Raw genomic sequence first — 21,741 nt, forward strand, 5'->3', positions numbered from 1 at the left:
CACCATTTCCTGATACGCATCCAATCAAACTTTTTATACAGCCTTATTGTTTTGCACAGTTTTAAGTTCACGAAATTATACCTTTGAGCAGGACACTCCCCCCACAGTCTTCAGGGCAAGGATTATAAGTTATGCCCTGGGGCATATAATGTTTTTATTGAAATTTTTTCATAGAAACTTGAAAAAAGGCTCATTCAACTGGAAATTAAAAGGGCTAGTGCCCTTTTTAATAGTCGGAACTGATTTGAGGCCAACTAACCCCCCTCTCACACCCACCTTTTCCCCAAACACATCCAATCAAAATTTTAAGATATCTATTTTGTTAAACATAGTTGGAAGTTCTTGAAATTATGTATTTTAGGATGATAACCCCCTCAGAGCCGTCAGTGCAAGGGTTGTAAGTTAAGCCCTGGAGGTATATAAAGTTTATATAGAAAGTTGTTGTAGAAATTTCAAAAAGGGCTGATTTGATTAGAAATTGAAAATGCGCTTTTTAATAGTCGAAAGTGATTGCAGGGCAAATAACCCCCCTCTCACGACCACCATTTCCCCAAAAACATTTCAATCAAAGTTTAGAGATAGCCAGGTTGTTCAACGTAGTTGAAAGTTTTCAAAATTATATTTTTGAGGATGACAAACCCCCCAGAGCCTCCAGGGCAAAGGTTGTAAGTCATGCCCTTGAGTCATATAAGCTTTTTATAGATAGAGGTGTCGTAACATCAAAAGGGGCTCATTCAATTGGAAATTGAGAGGGTTAGTGCCTATTTTAATAGTCAAAAGTGATTGGAGGGTAACTAACCCCCCTCTCACGCCCACCATTCCTCCAAACACATCCAATCAAAATTTTCAGATAGCCATTTTGTTCAACGTAGTACAAAGTTCTGGGTTTTTGACAGTGACTTCGCCGCATCCCTCAGGGAAAGAGCTTTAAATTATGATCTGGGGGCATACAAGGTTTTTATTGAAAATGTTGTCGTAGAAAATTTAAAAGGGCTCATTTGACTAGAAATTGAAAGGGCTAGTGCCATTTTTAATAGTTGAAAGTGATTGGACAGCGACTACCGCCCCTCTCACGCCCATCATTTCCCCAAACCCATCCAATCAAAATTTTGAGATAGCCGTTTTGTTTAGCGTAGTTGAAAGTTCTGGAAATAAGGTCTTAGATGATGACAACCACCCTAACAGCCCTTGGAGTAAGGGTTGTAATTTATGCCATGGGGGCATATAAAGTGTTTATAGAAAGCTTTGTCGTTTCAAAAAGGGCTAATTCGATTGGAAATCGAAAGGCCCTAGTGCCCTTTTTGAAAGTCGAAAGTGATTGGAAGGCTTGACATTTTTATAGTAAAGATCGATGTGGGTATAATGTATTACCTTTGTTGTTTAGACCAGGGCACTTCGTATCGAGGGAGTTGCCATGGGAACTTCGAAAAGGGCTCATTCGATTGAAAATAGAAAGGGCTGATGCAAATTTTAATAGTCGAAAGTGATTGGAGGGCAACTAATCCCCCTACCACGCCCCCCCTCCCCATTGCCCAATTATGTTTAAAAACTAAATGTTGCCTTAAGATTACATCAAAATGCACTGTGTTAATGCTAATTCCCAATAAGGCATCTCGGCAGTATCCCAAGAACGACTAAGGGTATTATGTTTAGACTCACTTCTGCTCTTAAAATTTAACCAAGTCAAAATAGTGTAAGTGTATCCAAGCTATCAAAGAAAGTAAACAGATTTGTTTGCGAATGGTAACAAGTTTTCCATTTCAGGTCACCTAGAGGAGATATGAAACTAAATTAAACAGTAATATTTGTGTCGAGACTTTTAAAAGGGTGTATGTTGTTAAAAATTGCTGAAAATTTTTCTCCAGCATACAAATAGCAGGCCAAACTATGAAGCCTTAAAAAACCAAAACATTTAAATTATTATTTTCTTTTCCCCTGAAAAGACTTTGTCTATATAAAACGAACAGAAATGAATTCAATCAAATAAACAGAACAGAAATCAAATAATCTACCAAGCGTGGAACTACCACCAATAAGCATTGATAAATAAATGAACCCCAAAACGAACAGAAATTACAATAAATAACCGAGTCAAACTCAACCGAGCAGAAATTAATTAGGGACTCAAAACCCCTATGCCTTCCCAAGGCCAGAACAAAATTTGCACTTTACTGAAAAAAATACAAATGAATGTGCAGTGTCAGTTTAATATACATATACTGATATTTAGTTATCAAAATGTTAATATTATTTGATTTATAAAAGTTGTAAAAGTAAAAACATTTATATTTTTTCAGTAAAGAGCAAATAAGGTCAGTAAGTTTTGACTTTGACTCGGTTATTTATTGTAATTTCTGTTCGTTTTGGGTTTCATTTATTTATTGATGCTGATTTGTGATAGTTTTACGCTTGGAAGATTATTTGCTTTTATTTTTGCTCATTTTTTCTTTAATGGACTTATTTACTTTTCCTTGAAAAACCTATTTTGTGGAAATTTTTTTTTAATTAATAAAGAAAAAAGATGCCGTTTAGGCAGAATGCTGTAGTAGCTGCCAATTTTCTTGATTTTCAAGCAAATATATTTCCCTTGCTGTTCAAGTCAAGGGACAGTTTCACATATACGGGTTTATGACAAGGTGGTTTTAATGGTGTACTGTTTGTTTTGATCTGACTCTAATGGTTCTAATGGTGTACTTTTTGTTTTGATCTGACTCTTTTTTTAGGAGTTATGGGTTTTTATATTTCTTAACATTTGACGTGGCCGTCTCTTACTAGGTTGCTAGCTACCGCTGCAACCCGGAAACTAATAGTGTACTTTTTGTAAATTTTTAACTATGGGGCGTGGTCGTCTCTAACTAGGTTGCTAGCTTCCGTTGTAACCCGGATGAGATTCTCAAGACTGACATCATTTATGATGCAATACATTGATGCTTTATGTAAATTGTGTTCAAGCTTGTAAGCTTAATAGCGTTGAGAGTGGATTTTATGTAACAAAAAACCAACCTAATTTGAGAATTTTCAGATATTTTTATAGTTTGAATTAAAACATTAAAATTATTGCTCCGTCACCGTAATTTTTTTTACAGTTTAAATAATAACGTTAGTGATTCTGAACTGAACTTAAAAAATGGTTAACTTTTTTTCATGTCTTAAAAAGACATTGCAAGTACTTGTTGATTACAAAGAGGAAAACGCCCAAAGCCTTTTCTTCTTTGGAATAGTAAGAGACGAAACTTATATATACGTCTGGTCTGTTAAATACCTTTGATTTTCTCTTTTCAGGATGTTATCTCTGTTTTTTTTGTAGTATTGTTTTTAAATTACATGTAGCTTGCTTGGATGAAACCATGTTACTGTATCAGCTTTGTATTCTTACGGCCCCTTATATTATAATCATAACTATGACGTCATCAGAGGTAACGTCATAATGTAGTGTTTTCTATTCACGTCATAGTTAAGACGTCATAACCAGTGTCAGCAGAGGTAACGTCGTAATTTAGTGTTTTTCTATTCACGTCATAGTTCTAAAAAAAAAACTATGAAGACATTAATTATCTGGTATATGAAAATGCATATTTTTGTAATCACATTTATTTTGTTTTAAAAGTTTTTTAATTACAAAAGCGCGTAGAGGTGACTAATTCCTGATGCTATAATAACAAAATCTACTACAGTTCTATAGAAACATGCAGTTTTTTGTGAAAATTTGATTATATTTCAAAAATAATTTGTTTAAATTACAAAAGATGTTTAACACCATCAATTTCCTTTAAAATAGGCAATTAAACCACTCTCTACGTGTTCCAGTGCCCCACTATCTGAGGAAAAAAAACAAAAAAAAAAAAACAGATGCCCTTGATACAGAACATCGTGGTTAAAGCCACTTTTCTTGATTTTCAAGCCAATATATTTCCCTTGTTGTTCAAGCCAAGGGACTGTTAGTTTCCTATACAGGGGTATTATATAAGGCGGTTCTAGTAGTGTACTTCTTTTCTTGATTTGACTCTATTTGTAGGAGTTATGGGCTATTATATTTCTAAGTATTTGAAGTGATTGGCTCTTACTAGGTTGTTAGCTACCACTGCAACCTAGAAAACAGGAAGAGCCTACGCCTTTTTCTTTTTTAAATGGTAGGAGACGAACCTCAAAGAAGCAGGCAGTTAGATACTTTCTTTTCTTTTGTTTACTTCAAACCACTTCTTGTCAATGTTTAAAATCATTCCCATAAAATTACGTATCGAGTAGTAAGAACCTAGCAAAAAACAAAACTGATTTTTAAATTTTCATGTATTTTTCTAGTTTTAATTAAAAAATCAAAATTATTCCTCAGACACTTTAAATAGTTTTTTAGTTTACATAATGAATTTAGCGATCCTGAACTGAGGACCAAAATAAAATAAAATTATCTCGTCGAAAGGTAAACTAGTAAAAATATCGCATTCACTTATTTCATCTTATATGACATAATTTTCAATTTATCAGGTATTTTATAGTTATAATTAAACAAGTAAAATTATTGCTCGGACACCTTAAACAGCTTTGCAGTTTATATAATAACTTTAGCGGTCTTGTGTGGACCTTTTTATCTCTGTTTTATCTGCAACAAAAATAATCCACGGCTCTATTTTTATCCGATTTCTCTTTGGCTTTATAATAATCACAAACTGTATAATTTATTTGCTATAGCAGTCACTGGTAGTACATTGCATTAGACACTTTCTTTCCGATTCAAAAGATGTGGGTTCAAACTACCAGTTGACACAAAAAATACTTGGATGCACTAGGAGACATCTTAGTGCTATGCCCTCCGGGGCAACCAAGCGCGTCCCCAGGTGGCGGATAGGGGAATGTCCTCCAGATATGGGCCTGGAGGATACCTTCGAATATGTAATAAGAAGGCGCGGACCATCGGAGGTTAGGTTAAGTTAGAGTTGTTAGGTCAGATTAGTTTAGTTTAGATTAGGTTACGTCAGATTAGGTTAATTTTGGTTCTAAATATCAGAAATGGGCTAAAAACTGAAAAAGGTGACTTTAGTTATTTGAGGACACCAAAAAAAGTGACAAAAAGTGACTGCTCAAAAGACGTCAGAGCATAGTCAGATGGATTACAAGGATCAAAATTACTACCGTAAGATCATCACAGGTCTATGAGAGCCCGAGAAGTTACGGACAGAAAGGCTGAAATCCTTATTTTTTTCTTCAACTGATTTTATTTACTTATACAAAACGATAACTTCGATAAATGTACGACTTCGATTATGGCACTAGGAACGAAAACTGATTTATTGAAAAACAAGCGTCCGCCACGACTAGGTATAAGCAATCACTAGATGTTGCGTCATCACTTCTTTGACTTTTTCGAAAGGCGATCAATTAGTTCGGATTTCCTCTTCAGAACAAGTACTTCAACCGTTCCAGCATCATATACCCTTTCCCTTTCTTCGGAGCGAGCTTTTAATGCTGCTTCCAGCATACTTTGAGCAAGACCAATATTCAGGAAGTCCTTCTCTTCCACAGCTTTCTTCAACCATTCCCTTGCCTCTCTCAGAAGGGTCTTTCCTCTTCAGAACAAGTACTTCAACCGTTCCAGCATCATATACCCTTTCCCTTTCTTCGGAGCAAGCTTTTAATGCTGCTTCCAGCATACTTTGAGCAAGACCAATATTCAGGAAGTCCTTCTCTTCCACAGCTTTCTTCAACCGTTCCCTTGCCTCTCTCAGAAGGGTATCGCCTATTTCCTTCTGCTTAACCATCTCTTTTTTTTTTCGTACAATGTCTGACTCTATGGCCGCTATTTTCTGCTTCTTCCGCTCCATCTCCTGGATTTCTTGTTCAGCATCTTCATACTCAGCTTCAAGCTTCTCTCTCTCTGATTCTTCCTGTCTTCGTTCAATTAGGAATAGTTCATAGCTGGCTCTAGCTGATCTACCCAGACAAAGCAACTTCTTTGTGATCAGCACACGCTCTGGTCTGTTCTCATAGTCGCGGAGCGCATCCGCAGCAAAAGTCTTGGCATTCAGTGTCCGCTCTTCTGTACACGCTTGAAGGCTAGTCATCAGCAGAGCTGACCGAGAAAATCCTCTCTCTACGTCTGCACTTCCATGACAGAGCTGCCCAGACGATCCGACCTAAGGTCTGATATTTGGTTTCACCAGATGGCGTCTTCATTTCCACGATCTTTTGCCTATAGTTGTCGATTCGAGTACTCTTCGTGGGTGGCGATACAGGATCTGACTGTACTAACAACCATTCTCCCTAAACTTGCTCGATGTCCGTCTCAAATGGAGGTCCTCTCGCGATGTGGAAGATATCACTGCAACTCGTTCTTTCGCAATCTGGACTGGGAGGGCTTAGGCAGGCAAGGCTTCGGAAAAACTCGTTGTTCACAGAGCACTTTGTCAGCAGGTACTGTACAGCAGGTTTGATATGCTTTCTAATTCTCAGGAAAAATAAATTCCTGTCTTTCAGAATAACGAATCCAATCTAAGAATCCAGAATCTAACAATCCAGGGCAGCCAGGACCCTTTTATTACACAAGGGTTGCTGTAGGTAAACATCTGCAATACTAACTAAGCCTTCATAACCACCAAGGATCCAGAGATTGACATCATCAGCCGGCACAATCTGCCCCAAAAGAACTATGCATAACCGTCTCAGCTCAAAGTGTACCACATGAATTAACGGCTCCTGTCGTTTAAATACACCGGTAAAAGCGGTGAAAGTTGCTGCAGAGCTTACAATAAGCTCAATTTCGGCTTTCATTGTTTGCTTTTTTAGCCATTTTACAATTTTCGAATATTTTGCATTTGACATCAGGTAGGCTACTCCAGACAATTTTGCTTTGGCACAAATTCTAGGAAATATTCTATCAATGCAGGCCACTCTTCCATCAAGCGGCTTGCTGCTTCCCCTATGGTGAGCCATCTCATGGGGACGTGCTTCATAAACTTACGCTGAGGAACTTTAACTTTCCGTTGGCACTGGTTGAAATCATCAGAACGAGCTGGCCATCCCGTGAAAAAGTAGTAGATAGCGATGATCACATCAGAGCACTCCTCCCCAAGTTCTTGCAGCCCTTTCAGGGATGCATTATGCACTGCATGAATGTTGCAGGTTCCAATATTCAATAGGCCTTTTCAATACCTTTTTCTCTTTTATGAGTCTAAGATGGGCCACACTGTTTTATTGACAGCTGGGCCATCACTTGCAAGCATCACCAATCTCTAAAGTGAAAGTTCTTCATCTTCAACACTCTGCAGGATTTTCTTACTGAGATCTTCACTGGTTGCATGTCCCATATAATATGTTCAAAGATGCTGACTAGCCACTTGTTTCTGCTCTTTTGACCAGTATCAAACTCTTAGTTGGAGCTCCTCCACCCTACCATTTTTTGTTTTTTCATCATATTCCAGCACAAAGTCAGATTTCTGGATGTCTTCAACTAGAATTTCTCGAAAGTACGGATGAATAGCCTCCATCAACAAGCATGTCATTTTTTTTAGCATTTAACAACAAATCTTCTGGTACAGCATCAGGGAGCATTGTTCGGAACATCTCGACAATATGATCACACGAAGCTGCAGCAAAAGAACTAGCAATAGTCTTTAAAACCCAAACTATCTCCACCCTTGACCCTGCATCTCGCTTGCGGAGCATTTTCAGATTCTTTAATGGTATGCTATCGTCGCTCTGTGAGTTTGGGTGGTTTCCGGTTGGAGCTGATGCAGCGAGTCTCAACTGACGCTGGTTTAACATGACACAAGGATTCTTTTTGTGATATTGCGCAGCTGCATGTTGAAGAAGGGCCTGGAACCCTTTCTGGCAGCTGAGTGTCTTTTTTACAAACTTTACAATAGAACGAGCTGTCACTCCCTTTTGTGCACCACTCTTTAATTCTATGCCCAGTACCGTCTCCCCTACTGAGCCAGCTCTCCAAAAATTTTGTCTTGCCTATTATTTTACAGTGACCTGAAAAAAGAATGGATTTTAGGACGGAATTCGAAAACATATAAAGCGAATACAAATACAAACTGACAAAACCAATGAAATCACGAATTTAATCTTACATTTTGACGTCCTCAGACCTGTGGGTATGCATGCCTTTTGCAGGAAATGGTCTAAAATCAAAGAAACTCATATGACTATAAAAACTGTCCAATCGCTTGAGAAATAAATGATCAGAGGCAACGCTATAGCATTGCCTGTAGTAAGGGCCATATGGCTCCAATGTTTTATTATTTATTTTTTCCCCCAGAGGCACTTCAAATGGAAGGATTACGTCATAGAAACTTCAAAGGGGGCTCATTCGATTAGAAATCGAGAGTTCTAGTGCCCTTTCTAAAAGTCGAAAGTGATTGGAGGGCAACTAGCCCCCCCCCCCCTCCAGGCCCATTATTCCCCCAAACACATCCAATCAAAATTTTGAGGTAGCCATTTTGTTCAGCATAGTTGATTTCCAGATAGAAAATATGTTTTTGAGGAGGACACTCCCCCACAACCCTCAGGGCAAGGGTTTTAAGTTATGCCCTGGGGGCATATAAGGTTTTTATAGAAGGCGGTGTTGTAGAAACTTCAAAAAAATCTCATACAATTGGAACTTCAAAGGACTAGTGCCCTTTTTAATAGTTGAAAGTGATTGGAGGGCAACTAGCCCCCCCCCCCCCATGCCCATCATTCCCCCAGACACATCCAATCAAAGTTTTGAGATAGCCATTTTGTTCAGCATAGTTGATTTCCAGATAGAAAATATGTTTTTGAGGAGGATATTCCCCCAGAACCCTTAGGGCAAGGGTTTTAAGTTATGCCCTGGGGCCATATAAGGTTTTAATAGAAGGCGTTGTCGTAGAAACTTCAAAACAGGCTCATTCAATTGAAAATTCAAAGGGCTAGTGCCCTTTTTAATAGTCAAAAGTGATTGGAGGGCAACTACCCCCCCCACGCCCATTTACCCCAAACACATCCAATCAAAATTTTAAGATAGCCATTTTGTTCAGTATAGTTGATTTAAGATAGAAAATATGTTTTTGAGTAGGACACTCCCCCACAACCCTCAGGGCAAGGGGTTTAATTTATGCCCAGGGGCATATAAGGTTTTTATAGAAGGCGTTGTTGTAGGAACTTCAAAAAAAGCTCATATGATTGGAACTTCAAAGGGCCAGTGCCCTTTTGAATAGTCGAAAGTGATTGGAGGGCAACTAGCCCCCCCCCCCACGCCCATTATTCCCACAAACGCATCCAATCAAAATTTTGAGATAGCCATTTTGTTCAGCGTAGTTGATTTCCAGATAGAAAATATATTTTTGAGGAGAACACTCCCCCACAACCCTCAAGGCAGGGGTTTTAAGTTATACCCTTGGGGCATATAAGGTTTTTATAGAAAGCTTTGTCATAGAAACTTCAAAAATGACTCATTTGATTGGAAATTCAAAGAGCTAGTGCCCTTTTTAATAGTCAAAAGTGATTGGAGGGCAACTAGCCCCCCTCTCACGCCCACCTTTTGCCCAAACACATCCAATCAAAATTTTGAGACAGCCATTTTATTAAACGTAGTTTTAAGTTCTGGAAATTAGGTCTTTGAGAATGGCAATTCCCACACAGCCCTCAGGGCAAGGGTTGTAAGTTATGCCCTGGGGTCATATAAGGTTTTGTATAGACTACGTTGTCATAGAAACTTCAGAAAGGGCTCATTTGATTGGAAATTTAAATGGCTAGTTCCCTTTTTAATACTCAATAGTTATTCTAAGGCAACTGACACCCCTTCAAAGCCCACCATTTCCCCAAACACATCCAATCAAAATTTTGATGTGGCCATTTTGTTCAACCTAGTTGAAATTTCTGGAAATTATATGTTTGAGCAGGACATCCCCCCCGCCAGTCTTCAGGGGCAAGGGTTATAAGCTATGCCCTGGGGGCATATATGGTTCTTATTGAAGAAATGCTTGTATAAACTTCAGAGAGGGCTCATTTGATTGGAAATTAAAAGATCTAGTTCACTTTTTTAAGCATCAAAAGATATTGGAGGGTAAAAAGCTTCCACCCCCCCCCCCAAATGTATCCAATAAAAATTTTAAGATAGCTATTTTGTTAAAAATAGTTGAAAGATCATATAACAAAAATTCCAGTGTTGACACAACCCACCAGGGCCTGGGGGCAGGCGTTGTAAGTTATGTCCTGGGGGCATATATGGGTCTTATGGAAGGGATGCTCGTATTAACTTCAAAGAGGGATCATTTGATTGAAAACTGAAAGTTCTAGTTCACTTTTTACAAGTCAAAAGAGATTGGAGGGTACCTAGCCTCCCCCCTCCACACCCTTTTTTCCTCAAACCCATCCAATAAGAACTTAGAGATAGTTTTTTTTTTAAATAGTTCAAAGACCATATAACAAAACTCAGGGGTCAACACAGCCCCCCCCCCCCCCAGGGGCCTGAGGGCAGGTGTTGTAAGTTATGCCCTGGGGGAATATATGGTTCTTATTGAAGGGATGCTCATAAAAAATTCAGAGATGGCTCATTTGATTGGAAATTAAATGCTCTAGTTAATGTTTTTAGAGTCAAAAGAGATTGGAGGGCAAATAGCCCCCCCCCCCCTCCACGCCCCAAAATGTGGCCAATAAAAATTTTGAGATAGCCATTAAGTTAAAAATTTCTCAAAAGTCAGATAACAAAAAATCAGGTGTCATCACAACCCCCCAGGGCCAGGGGGCAGGTGTTGTAAGTTATGCCCTGGGGCATATATTGTTCATATCAAAGGGATTCTCAATTAAACTTCAGAGAGGGCTCATTTGATTGGATATTGAAAGTTCGAGCTCACTTCTAAGAGTCAAGAGAGTTAAACTAGCCCCCCCCCAGGCTCTTTTTTTCCCAAACCCGTCCACTACAAATTTTGAGATAGCCAGCGTTTTGGAAATTGTTAAAAAATTAGATAACAAAAACTCCTCCCCAGAGCATGGGGGATAGGCGTTGTAAGTGTTGTCCTGGGGGCATATATGGTTCTTATGAAAGGGACACTTGTATAAACTTCAGAGGGGGTTCATTTGATTGGAAATTGAAAGTTCTAGTTCAATTTTTAAGAGTCAAAAGATATCCGAGGGCAACTAGCCCCTCCCCCCACACACCCTTTTTTCCCCAAACCCATCCAATAAAATTTTCATAATAGCCATTTCACTGGGGCTGCCAATAGGTTCCTCATTACAGCATACCCGCTCCCTCCTGATGTCACATCTTGAACGGCGAATATCCAGCTCCTATGCTTTGATTGTTAAATTCACTCTGAGATTTAACCGTCCACTACTGGCAAGTATTTACAACGCTACCGCTCTGCCACATATATTATATGTGACCCCTTTCTGGAATTTATTGGCAAACCGTGAAAGTCTAAAATCCGCTCTTTATTTTTCCGTTTTGCAAAGTACCTACTAAAATTGCCACCTTGGACAAAAAATAGTTTTCTGATTCGGCGCTACAACCTAGCGGACCCAAATCTAGCTGTTGAGACACTTATTAGCCGGCAAAAAACAAAACCAGCAATTCTAAAGCACGAGTGGACAAGTTTGCTTGTTTAATTTTCCCTCTTGTTTCCCCCTTTTTTTTCTCCTTTCAAAAGTTGTTGTCTTTGTTGCTATTTTTGAAGAAGTTGTTGTTTCTGTTGTAATCTTTGAGTATGTTATCTTTCAGTTTCCACTTTTTGTACTATTTTGTATACCATTTAAGAAGTTGTTACTTTTGTTGTTATATTTTTTTTTTCTTTTGTATATTATAGTTTTGTTTCCTCTTTTCGCATTTTTGTATACTCTGTCATTGTACATTTATTGTATACGACGGGTTTTCAATATGTATTATTATTATTATATTATTAAAAATAGTTCAAAGGTCAAATAAGAAAAATTCCTGTGTTGACGGAACCCGCCAGGGCCTGGAGGCAGGCCTTATGAGTAATGCTCTAGGGGCATATATAGTTCTTATGGAAGCGATGCTCGTATAAACTTTGGAGGGGGCTCATTTGATTGGAAATTGAAAGTTCTTGTTCACTTTTTAAGAATCAAAACTCCTCCCTCCTCCACGACGTAAATGCATTAAATAAAATTTTGGAGATAGACATTTTATAGAGAAAAGTCCACAGTCCTAATCGCAAAAACTCTATTATCGACACAGGCCCCTAGAGCGTGGGTGTAAGTGGTTCAGGTTATGCTCTTGAGATTTATACTACTGTAATTAAAGGGATACTCGTAGGAACTTAATAGGGAGTTTATGCTATTGTAAATTGAAATTTTTTGTTCACTTTTAAGAGTAAAAAATATTGGAGGGCAGCTAGCCTCCCGCCACACTCCATTTATTTTTTTCCCAGAGGCACTTCATATAGAAGGGATAATTGTATAAACTTCACAGGGGGGCTCATTTGATTGCAGATCAAGAGTTCTAGTGCCCTTTTTAAGAGTCAAAAGTGATCAGAGGGCAGCTACCCCCCCACGCCCTTTTCCCCCAAATACATCAGATACAAAAAATTGAGGTGGCCATTTTGTTAAAAATAGTTCAAAGATCATATAACAAAAACTCCTTTATGTATGGTCTTTTTGTTAAAAATAGTTCAAAGGTCAGATAAGAAAAACTCCTGTGTTGACACCCCCCCCCCCGGGCCAGGGCAGGTATTGTAAGTATTGCTCTGGGGGGCATATATGGTTCTTATGGAAGGTATACTTGTATAAACTTCAGAGAGGGTTCATTTGAATAGAAATTAAAAGTTGTAGTTCATTTTCTCAGAGTGAAAAAAAAATCAGAGGGCAACTAGCCCCCCCGCCCGCCCTCCAGGCCTTTGGGTGTATAGGATGGATAAACCCATCCAATAAAAAACTCAGGTGACCATTTTGTTAAAAATAGTTCAACAATCAGATATTAAAACTCCAGGGTTGACACAACGCCCCAGGGCCCAGGGATAGGCATTGTAAGTTATACTCTGGGGATATATATGGTTCTTATAGAAGTGATGCTTGTATAAACTTCAGAGAGGGCTCATTTGATTGAAATTAGAAAGTTCTAGTTGACTTTTAAAGAGTCAAAAGAGATCAAAGATTAATCTAGTCCCCCTGTGCCCTTTTTCCCCAAACCCATCCAATAAAATTTTTGAGATAACAATTTTGTTAAAAATAGTTCAAACATCAGATAATAAAAACTCCAAGGTTGACGCAAACCCATTTTTTCACTTTGATATTATTACTTTTATACAATTTTTTATACTTTTATGAATATTTGATTTTTTTAAGTTTTATATTTAAATAAGGTATTTTTAAAAACTTAATACTTTTTGCACTCAAAAACGAACAAAAATTAATTAAAACAAACTTCCCGAGTAATATGTTTTTCTATGAAACGTGAAGACCGGTTTATTAATATGACTAGCAGGTATGATTAACTGTAGAACTTAAAACTCAAAACGACCAGAAATAACAATTAAAGAATAAATGAAACCAAAAACGCACAAAAATTTAATAAACAATCATAGCAAAAACATACAACAAGTAATAATATAAATGAATAAATAGTTCTTAAAGCAAGTAATGCTTAGATTGAATATAAATATCAAGCTTAAAACAAAAACAAAAATATTTTCCTATTAAAGCATAGATGAAACTTAAAACAAACAGAAATTAAATAAACAATCAATGCAAACAAACATACAATAGATATTAATGTAAATTAATAAATAAATCTTAAAACAAGTGAAACTTAAATTGAATATGCAAATCAAGCTTGAAACAAACAAAAACCACCACAAACAAGAGTTTGGGTATGACCTCCTTCTCTCACTGTAAAAGTCTAAAACCTACTGCGTCATTAGCCCTTTGCTAAAAACCAATTTTATGACAAATATTTTTTTCTTTTGTACTTAATATTGAAAATAAACATTAAAATTATACTAACATTTTGAACTGATGAGCTTTCAGCAATTAAAATAATTATACATCAAATATTCATTTTAATTTATTAGCTCTTTTTAAAGTTGTTAAAGACGAATATAGTTTCACTACAAACAAGTGTTTGGATACTGCCTCCTTTTCTAACTGTAAATAAAAACCAAAAACCTACTGCATCATTGGCGCTTAACTGAAAACAAATTATATGCCAAATATTTTCTTTTCCAGTTCTTACAGCACTGAAAGCACAATTAAAGTTACAGTGAGATATATTCTTTAACTGATGTATCTTCAACAATTAACATCATCATGCATCAAATATTCAATTTGATGTTGCTTATACTTTCCAACATTGCTAAATACGAATATAGTCTTCATTAAAGCACCAATGACACAGTAAGTTTTAGACTTTTACAGTGAGAGAAGGTGATACCCAAACTCTTGTTTGTAGTGATTTTTGTTTGTTTCAAGCTTGATTTGCATATTCAATTTAAGTTTCACTTGTTTTAAGATTTATTTATTAATTTACATTAATATCTATTGTATGTTTATTTGCATTGATTGTTTATTTAATTTCTGTTTGTTTTAAGTTTCATTTATGCTTCAATAGCAAAATATTTTTTTCATTTTAAGCTTGATATTCATATTCAATCTAAGCATAAAAAGAGATTGACGATTGTGTTGAAAGCCTTAAAATGTAATACAAATTGGAATTAAGATTGCAATACCTGAGAAAAAAAAACATCATTCTCAACAGGTATGCAAGATGGTGGACCCCAAAATTGAATATGTATTTGATAATAACCAAGATAAAATTTCACCAATAACAACTGATTCATTACAAGATGCTATTAATTATCTAAAACCATTGTAAGCTCCTGGCTTATAGTAATTAAAAAAAATTCTTATGTCTTGGCTCCCACTTTACTTAAAATATATAATGCATGTTTGAATATATTGTATTTTCCAAGGGATTGGAAAAAGACTAAAATTTTAGTAATTCCTAAATGAGGGAGAATTAATGACAGTTTACCATCTTCTTATAGACCCATCAGCTTGATACCAGTTTTTGGCAAAATTTTTAAAAGAATCCTATCATATATTTTCAATAATTTAAATATTAATAAGGATTGGATTTCTAATAACCAGTTTGGATTTGTTAAAGGTAAATCAACAGTAGATGCTCTGGATAAACTTGTCACAACAGTAGAAGAAAATGAAAAGTTGAAGAAATTTGCACTTTGCCTTCTTTTTGATATCAAAGGTGCCTTTGACAGTGCATGGCACCCTCAGATTTTAAAAAAGTTATTATATTTAGGTTGCCCCATTCCTCTAGTTATGTTAATTAAAAGCTATCTATCAGATTGATCAGTTTCTTATGTTGATAAAGCTGATAATATAACTCATATCCTTCAAAAATCTTGCCCACAAGGAAGCATACTCTCTCTGTTCTTATGGTCTATTAATCTTGATGATTTGCTTTGCTGAGAGTTACTGACAGACTGTACAATACAAGCATAAGCTGATGATATCTGTATAACAATATCTTCTAAAGATGCCAATTTCCTAAATCATACTGCAAAAAAGATATTTACACTATTAGAAAATTGGGCAGATGAAAATAAATTAAATTTTGATGTTAACAAATGCAAAGCTATCATCTTTACAAAGAAAAGAGAAATCCCACAGATTAATCTTTGGTTTTTAAGCCATAGCATACCAATAAGTGATAAAGTGAGATACTTGGGCTCCATTCTTAATAGAAAATTACTTTGGAATGATCATGTTGAAAGTAAAAAAAGTCACCAAACAATATTCAAAAAAATTGTTATGTGCTGCCAGAACCACTTGGGGTCTTAAACCATTTGCCCTAAGAAAATTATACAAAGCTGCTATTGAATCCACCATTTTATATGCAATACCAATATGGCTGTCAGCACTAAATAAAAAGAAAATTGTAAAAAAGTTAGTTTCTGTCCAAAGAATTTCTAATTTCCAGAGCTTTAATTTCCAAAGGTTTTAATTTAATCTCCAAACGGTTTTATTTCCAAATGGTTTAATTTCCAAAGGTTTTAGTTTAATTTCTAAAGGTTTAAAAGGTTTTAATTTCCAGAGCTTTTTCATCCACTAAAACTCAGACAATAACAGCTTTTGATTTTCTATTGATTTTTGAGCCAAAGAGATATCTCTCACTTAAATAACTATAACTTGAAAGATCATTCACATTATATGGACTTGCAAGTAAATTTTATATTTGGTAATTCCCTTTCTACTTCTAATAATTTAAATGGAATTTGGAAAAACTTACGCATAAAACTATATATGAAATGGTATGAGCTATTCTGCACAGCTGTTAAGCCCTGGACCCTTCAGGTTTTTACTGATCATAATGACCTTCTTCAAGTCACAAAAATTACTCCTCATTATAAACTAACACAAATTGTAACTGGGCACTATAAATCAAATCCATTTTGATGTAGAATTGAAAAAAGTAATTGTTCCAGTTGTCATTTTGGTGACAAAGACACTTTATACCATTATCTTTTTTAGGGTAAATTTTTTGAAAATAAAAGAACTGAAATGCAACTTAAATTAAAATAGTTTTCCTGCTCTAATACTTTTAATATTAATGTTATCTGGTTCATTAAAGAGGCTTGGTATGCTGTTTTGGAATATTTGAACCAAACAAAGAGACTAGATATTGTATGTTTTTTTTTCATTTTCTTGCTATTAAGTGTTAATAAAAGTTGTCAACTTATTGTTTTTCCTTGTTTCTTTGTGGTGTTTAGTATTTTGCTTGTTTTTCAGTTTTTGTGATTTTATGCTGTATTTTGTAGACTAGATAGTGAAATACTCTGTACAAGTTTAATCACTGAATAAAATCATTCATTCATACCACTGTTTTATGCTCTTTATGAATATAATAATTGCTTTTCCTCCAAAAACAGTTTTAAGCCTTTTTTGGACCCTTGGAAGTGATAATACATTTCTATATTTTTTGGTATAAAAGGGGTTAAAAATTTTTTTTCAAACTTACTATTTCATTAAAAAATCCATTTTGTTAAAGTTATGTAAACTGCAAGCATTGATTTGTCACAATTATGTTGGATAAAAAATTCAGAACAATTTCTCATTTTTCTATCTGCCAAGTTTCTTTTGTCAGACTTTGTATTTTTTTTTATTTATAGGTGAAACAGCAGTTTTTAAGCAGCCTAACAGAATAAGAAAAAATAGTGGATTTGTTTCAATTTTTTATTCAACTTAAGCTTGATAAATCAATGTTTGTGAACTATACAACTTTTCTATAATTGATTTATAATGAAATAGTAAGTTTGAAAAAAAATACAACCCATTTATATATATATATATATATATATATATATATATATATATATATATATATATATATATATATATATATATATATAAAAATGAATGAAATTATTATTTTCAAGGGTTCAAAAAGGCTTAAAACTGAAATTACAAGAAAAGCAATTATTATATTTGTAAAGACCATAGGCTAAAAAAGGCACTGAGTGGTGTGTTTGCCTTATTTGTAGGTCAATAATACAAACTGCAAAATATTACCAACATAAACACTCTTTGTTTGGCATTTGTTTGAGACCTTTGACCATTTAGGTTGCACTTTGTTGAACTCTTTCTAGTGTTTCTTTGCCCTTCTTGAAGTAGGGTGATGCCAGGGACATTCTAACCTCTAAGCATGGCAAACTAGTGCCTTGTAGAGCTCAATTGGCCTAAATACTTTTGGGTATCTGCTGGAGATAGTTCTTTTGATCATTCCAAGAGATGAGAGGGTAGAAAATAATAAATTCTGCATGGGTGCTGAATTTAAGTTGATAATCAACAATGACTCTAAGGTCTCTTTCTTCAGAAATTGCAGAGAGGGGTTAGCCTACCTTGGATATGGTATTGCTAATGTGGATTCTGGTTGCCAAAGTGGACAACATGGCATTTATAAGCACTGAATGAGAAGAACCATGTATCAGCCTAAGTCCCAAGAATGTCAAGGTCCTTTTGGATAGATTGCAGGTTAGAGGCTGTAGCTGCTTTAACAACAAGTTTTGAATCATCAGCATAGAGATTGAGGAGGTTCAAGATCTATTGGGTGGGGTAGGACATTTTCAGAAAAGCAATTAGGTTAATATCTAAGAAATAGCATAGGCCTAAAATAGGCTAAGTAGTCTAGCCTAATGGTTCTCCTTTTATTTGCTTAGAAGCTGGTAAAGTTCTACGAAATCATATTATTGAGTTAGGACTAAAGTGAATACACCATTTGATGCCTTTTTTTATGCTGATTATAAATATAATTAGCATTTATATTGGAAATGAATTTCAGCCCTCCCCCCCTATATATGCCAATTAAGGGTTAGGTTAGATTAGGTATAGCCTATATAGGGGGGGGGGTCAATATATACCAAATCATATTATTGAGTTTCAAATAAAGTGAATACACCATTCGATGCCTTTTTTTATGCTGATTACAACTATAATAAGCTTTTATATTGTAAATAAATTTCAGCCCCCCCCCCCCTATAAAGGCTATACCTAACCAAACCCAGCCTAACCTAACCCTGAATTGGCATATATAGGGGGGGGCTGAAATTAATTTCCGATAGAAGTGCTTATTATATTTGTAATCAGCATAAAAAAAGGCATCAAATGGTGTATTCACTTTATTCCTAACTCAATAATATGATTTGATATATATTGACCAGGCTGAAATTCATTTCTAATAGAAATGATTATTATATTCGTAATCAGCATAATAAAAGGCATCAAATGGTGTATTCACTTTAGTCCTAACTCAATAATATGATTTCGTAGAACTTTACCTAGAATTTTTCCTTGAGAAGAGGTCCACCACTTAGTTTTTGCCCTTTATTTTTAAGGTTAACAGCATAAAGTTACTGAGCTAAATTCTCATAAGAAGGAAAAAGTTATATAGCATACCAGGGTCACTTTCCAATTCAAGCCATCCTTCAGTCAAATTATTTATATCTACTGGCATTTAGATGGTACTGAATCTTAAGACGTGCGTGATTCTTTTTGTTTTAGATACAGTAGTACAAATTTCAAACAAATAGTTTCATTTCTATCCCTTCTTCTAAAAATTGGCTCAAGTTTGTGAAATCTTATCACCGTACGACAGTGAGAGCAAAAAAAAAGAGATTTTGGCCAAGAAAGTGCGGCAAACCTAAAATTTGGGTATCTATCCTGAAATGGCTATTCCTTTATTTTATTTATTCCTTTTATTTTGTTTTATTACAGCTCCTTTTATTATGAGCTGTTCCGGCTAAGGTAACAAAAAGCATAAATTTTTAAAGCAACACCAACTGGCCCGGTGACTAGCTCATTGATGCAAACTCAAACAGTGAAATTAAATACTGAAAACAGTCTTCCCTCCTTTAAACCAATGAATATAGCGTTAATTTATGATATTTTTTCTCTCTCCATAACTTTTATCTTTTCTGTAACTTCAAATGTTGCATTTCTCTATACCAGTTTACTGGATTTGGCGACCAAATTTTTTGAGGCCAACTATTTGTTTTTATGAAGCATGTGAATCCCAAGATATGAACAAGCAGTCTTGAAAAAACCACACCTTATTGTCAGAAATGGCACTGGAAAAGCGTTTTAAGCTCAGTGAGGGACTTTTGGCACTAAGCCAATGGGCAACATTCATAGTGAAAGTAGAGGTGTCCGAGTGCAAAAATCTTTATTCTTTCAGATAATACCAGAAAATCATAGCATAACCTCAGTATTCAAATTTTTCTCATATAAATGAAAAATACAGAGCAGAACCAAGATGATTACATTTCTAAAGGTTTTATTCGGTTGGTTTTTATTTAAAACTTGCTAATTTCCATTACCTTACTTTTAGCTCTTTGTCCCTTTCACTTCCAGCACCTCTGTCATCCAAATCCTTTTCTGAAAGGCGCAACCCTCTGTGTTTTCTCTAGGTTTTTTATGGGTTTTACAACAGAGTATAAATGAATCTGGGACTAATTCTATCAAAATGAGTCGTTGTCACTTTTGCGTAATTAAAACTAATACCGATTATATTCCGCAATGGTACACGCAAGGTTGATATGGGAATAATGAATGTTGTAGAGGCAAATAATGAAACGGAGGCAATGAAATACGCATTTAATTACTTTTCAAAGTATCTAAATATATTTTAATTACAAATTCAATCTAGTAATTTCAATACGTATTTAAATATTTTTTTCTTAATTTAAATACAAATTAAATTTTTTCCAATATTCTTAAATATTTGTCTATCAAACACAGTTATTGAAAGTATTCACTGTTTTTCCGGACCACATTTTGTATAGTTAGCTTTTTAAGATCTTGATTTAGAAGAAGGCTCATAGGAACAGCCAAGGCCCACAAAAAGCCATGCTTCTTGGGCCAAATAACTTTTTTTACGTTTCTAGTAGTGTTTTAGTATTAATAGAATGATTGATTGATTGATTGAACACTGTACTAGAGGCCAGCTATACTTGTAGAGTAGGCATATGTAAAAACAACAAAAACACAGTAGTCAAGGCAAAATTTTTCATTGGTCGTCATTGTTAGCAGGGGTGGGTCGAAGTAGTCAGGCCAGGGTGGGGGGGGGGTGAGAACCCTCATTTAAACGACTTGTAGATCATATTCTACGACTCATCATTACCTACAAATTTTATAGACAATAGTGTTTTATCATTTATACTTATCTACGGGAACAAAGAAGGACAAAAACGGAATACTACATGCGCAAATACACAACTAAGAAAAGCTTGAATCTGGATTCGCCTCTTCTTCAAAATGGACCAACGCTGAACAATCTTGTTTAAGTCTACACCATCATAAACAAAAAATCGCGAAGAAAGGTTCACGATTTTTTGTTTATCATGATTAGCCAGTGTGGTCTCAGAAATTATCTACACCATCGGTGAGGTCTTTCTCACTCGCCAACAATATGAGGGAATCCAGTCGAGAATCAAGCATGGCAGTTCTCAGCCAATTCTTCACAAACTTGAGTTTGCTGAATGTTCTTTCGGCAGCTGCAACTGCAACAGGTGCAGTCGCTGCCAATTTGCAGAGACAACTGGCTTGCTTAAGCTGACGGTTCCGGCAATTTCCTTCACCAAGGACTTCTCTGAAGCAAGCAGTGCCTTGGCAAAACTGGAACAAAACTTCAAGCTCTACTTGAAGAGCAGTAGCATCTGGAGCTCTTCCCTGGTTTGGGAAAAACTTGTTACTTGCTCAATATCTGCAACTGAGATACTTTTGTTCAAAGGAGGCTGGAGTAAGGTGCTAAAAGGCAGAAAATCGGCAAGGCAAGCTCTGAGATGATCTCCCATCATTGTAGTCAACTTATCAAGCAAGATTCTGAAATATTGTCTACAGAACTGATACACTGAGATATCGGCTTGACTTTGAGCTTGGCTGTCATAACGAGATGGTCCAAGTCTCAGACGATGGTGGCTGATGAAATCAGCCTCTGGGTCCACTTCCAGCCTTTTGGCAAACTGTGCTGCACTGTTAATTAAACTGTTCATTTCCTCACAAGTTATTCTTTCAAAAATTTTCTTCGTAGCGTCTAGCATCTCAATTGCGTCGATGATGTTCATCTCCTCTTCTTCAAGCTTTTCTGTCGCAATCCTGGCCCTGTACATGATATTTTTCATGAACATGAGGCAGGAGATAAAATCGAAGTTGAGAATCCTTTTCAGGAGGCCGCTGGCTTGTGCTTTCGTCTTCGTATCGGCGTTGTAACCACTGCTTGTATGGTTTCAGCCCTTGCGGTCCACCGGATCCGTGATAAGT

At 35.8% G+C, this 21,741-nt stretch overlaps 2 protein-coding genes across 3 annotated transcripts in view; both read right to left on the minus strand.

The window, feature by feature from the left end:
- Positions 1-19,018, minus strand: part of caly (ubiquitin carboxyl-terminal hydrolase calypso) — a 143,564-nt gene extending 124,546 nt beyond the window's left edge. For both annotated transcript variants that reach the window (XM_089102737.1, XM_089102738.1), the window contains exon 1: positions 18,880-19,018. In XM_089102737.1, coding sequence (XP_088958863.1) covers positions 18,880-18,937 — 58 coding nt within the window. In that variant the 5' untranslated portion in view covers positions 18,938-19,018. The remainder of the gene's footprint in view (positions 1-18,879) is intronic.
- Positions 19,019-20,841: 1,823 nt separating this feature from the next.
- LOC148942522 (uncharacterized) lies at positions 20,842-21,590 on the minus strand. Its single transcript, XM_089102293.1, has 2 exons — positions 21,174-21,590; positions 20,842-21,096 (listed from the first exon to the last, which is right to left on the minus strand). Exons 1-2 carry the CDS (start codon positions 21,588-21,590, stop codon positions 20,842-20,844), a joined length of 672 nt encoding a protein of 223 aa, XP_088958419.1.
- Positions 21,591-21,741: the final 151 nt, after the last annotated feature.

The sequence above is a fragment of the Artemia sp. Qi Xiang Cuo genome, chromosome 16 (assembly GCF_049724085.1).
Source record: "Artemia sp. Qi Xiang Cuo chromosome 16, ASM4972408v1, whole genome shotgun sequence".
Lineage (NCBI taxonomy): Eukaryota > Metazoa > Arthropoda > Branchiopoda > Anostraca > Artemiidae > Artemia > Artemia sp. Qi Xiang Cuo.

What these genes read in the sequence shown, in the direction of transcription:
- LOC148942522 (XM_089102293.1), bottom strand. Translation starts at nt 21,590, where the DNA reads ATGTACAGGGCCAGGATTGCGACAGAAAAGCTTGAAGAAGAGGAGATG. An exon ending in CAGTTGCAGATATTGAGCAA is followed by an intron (nt 21,097 to 21,173) that starts GTAACAAGTTTT and finishes GTTTTGTTCCAG; the next exon opens with TTTTGCCAAGGCACTGCTTG.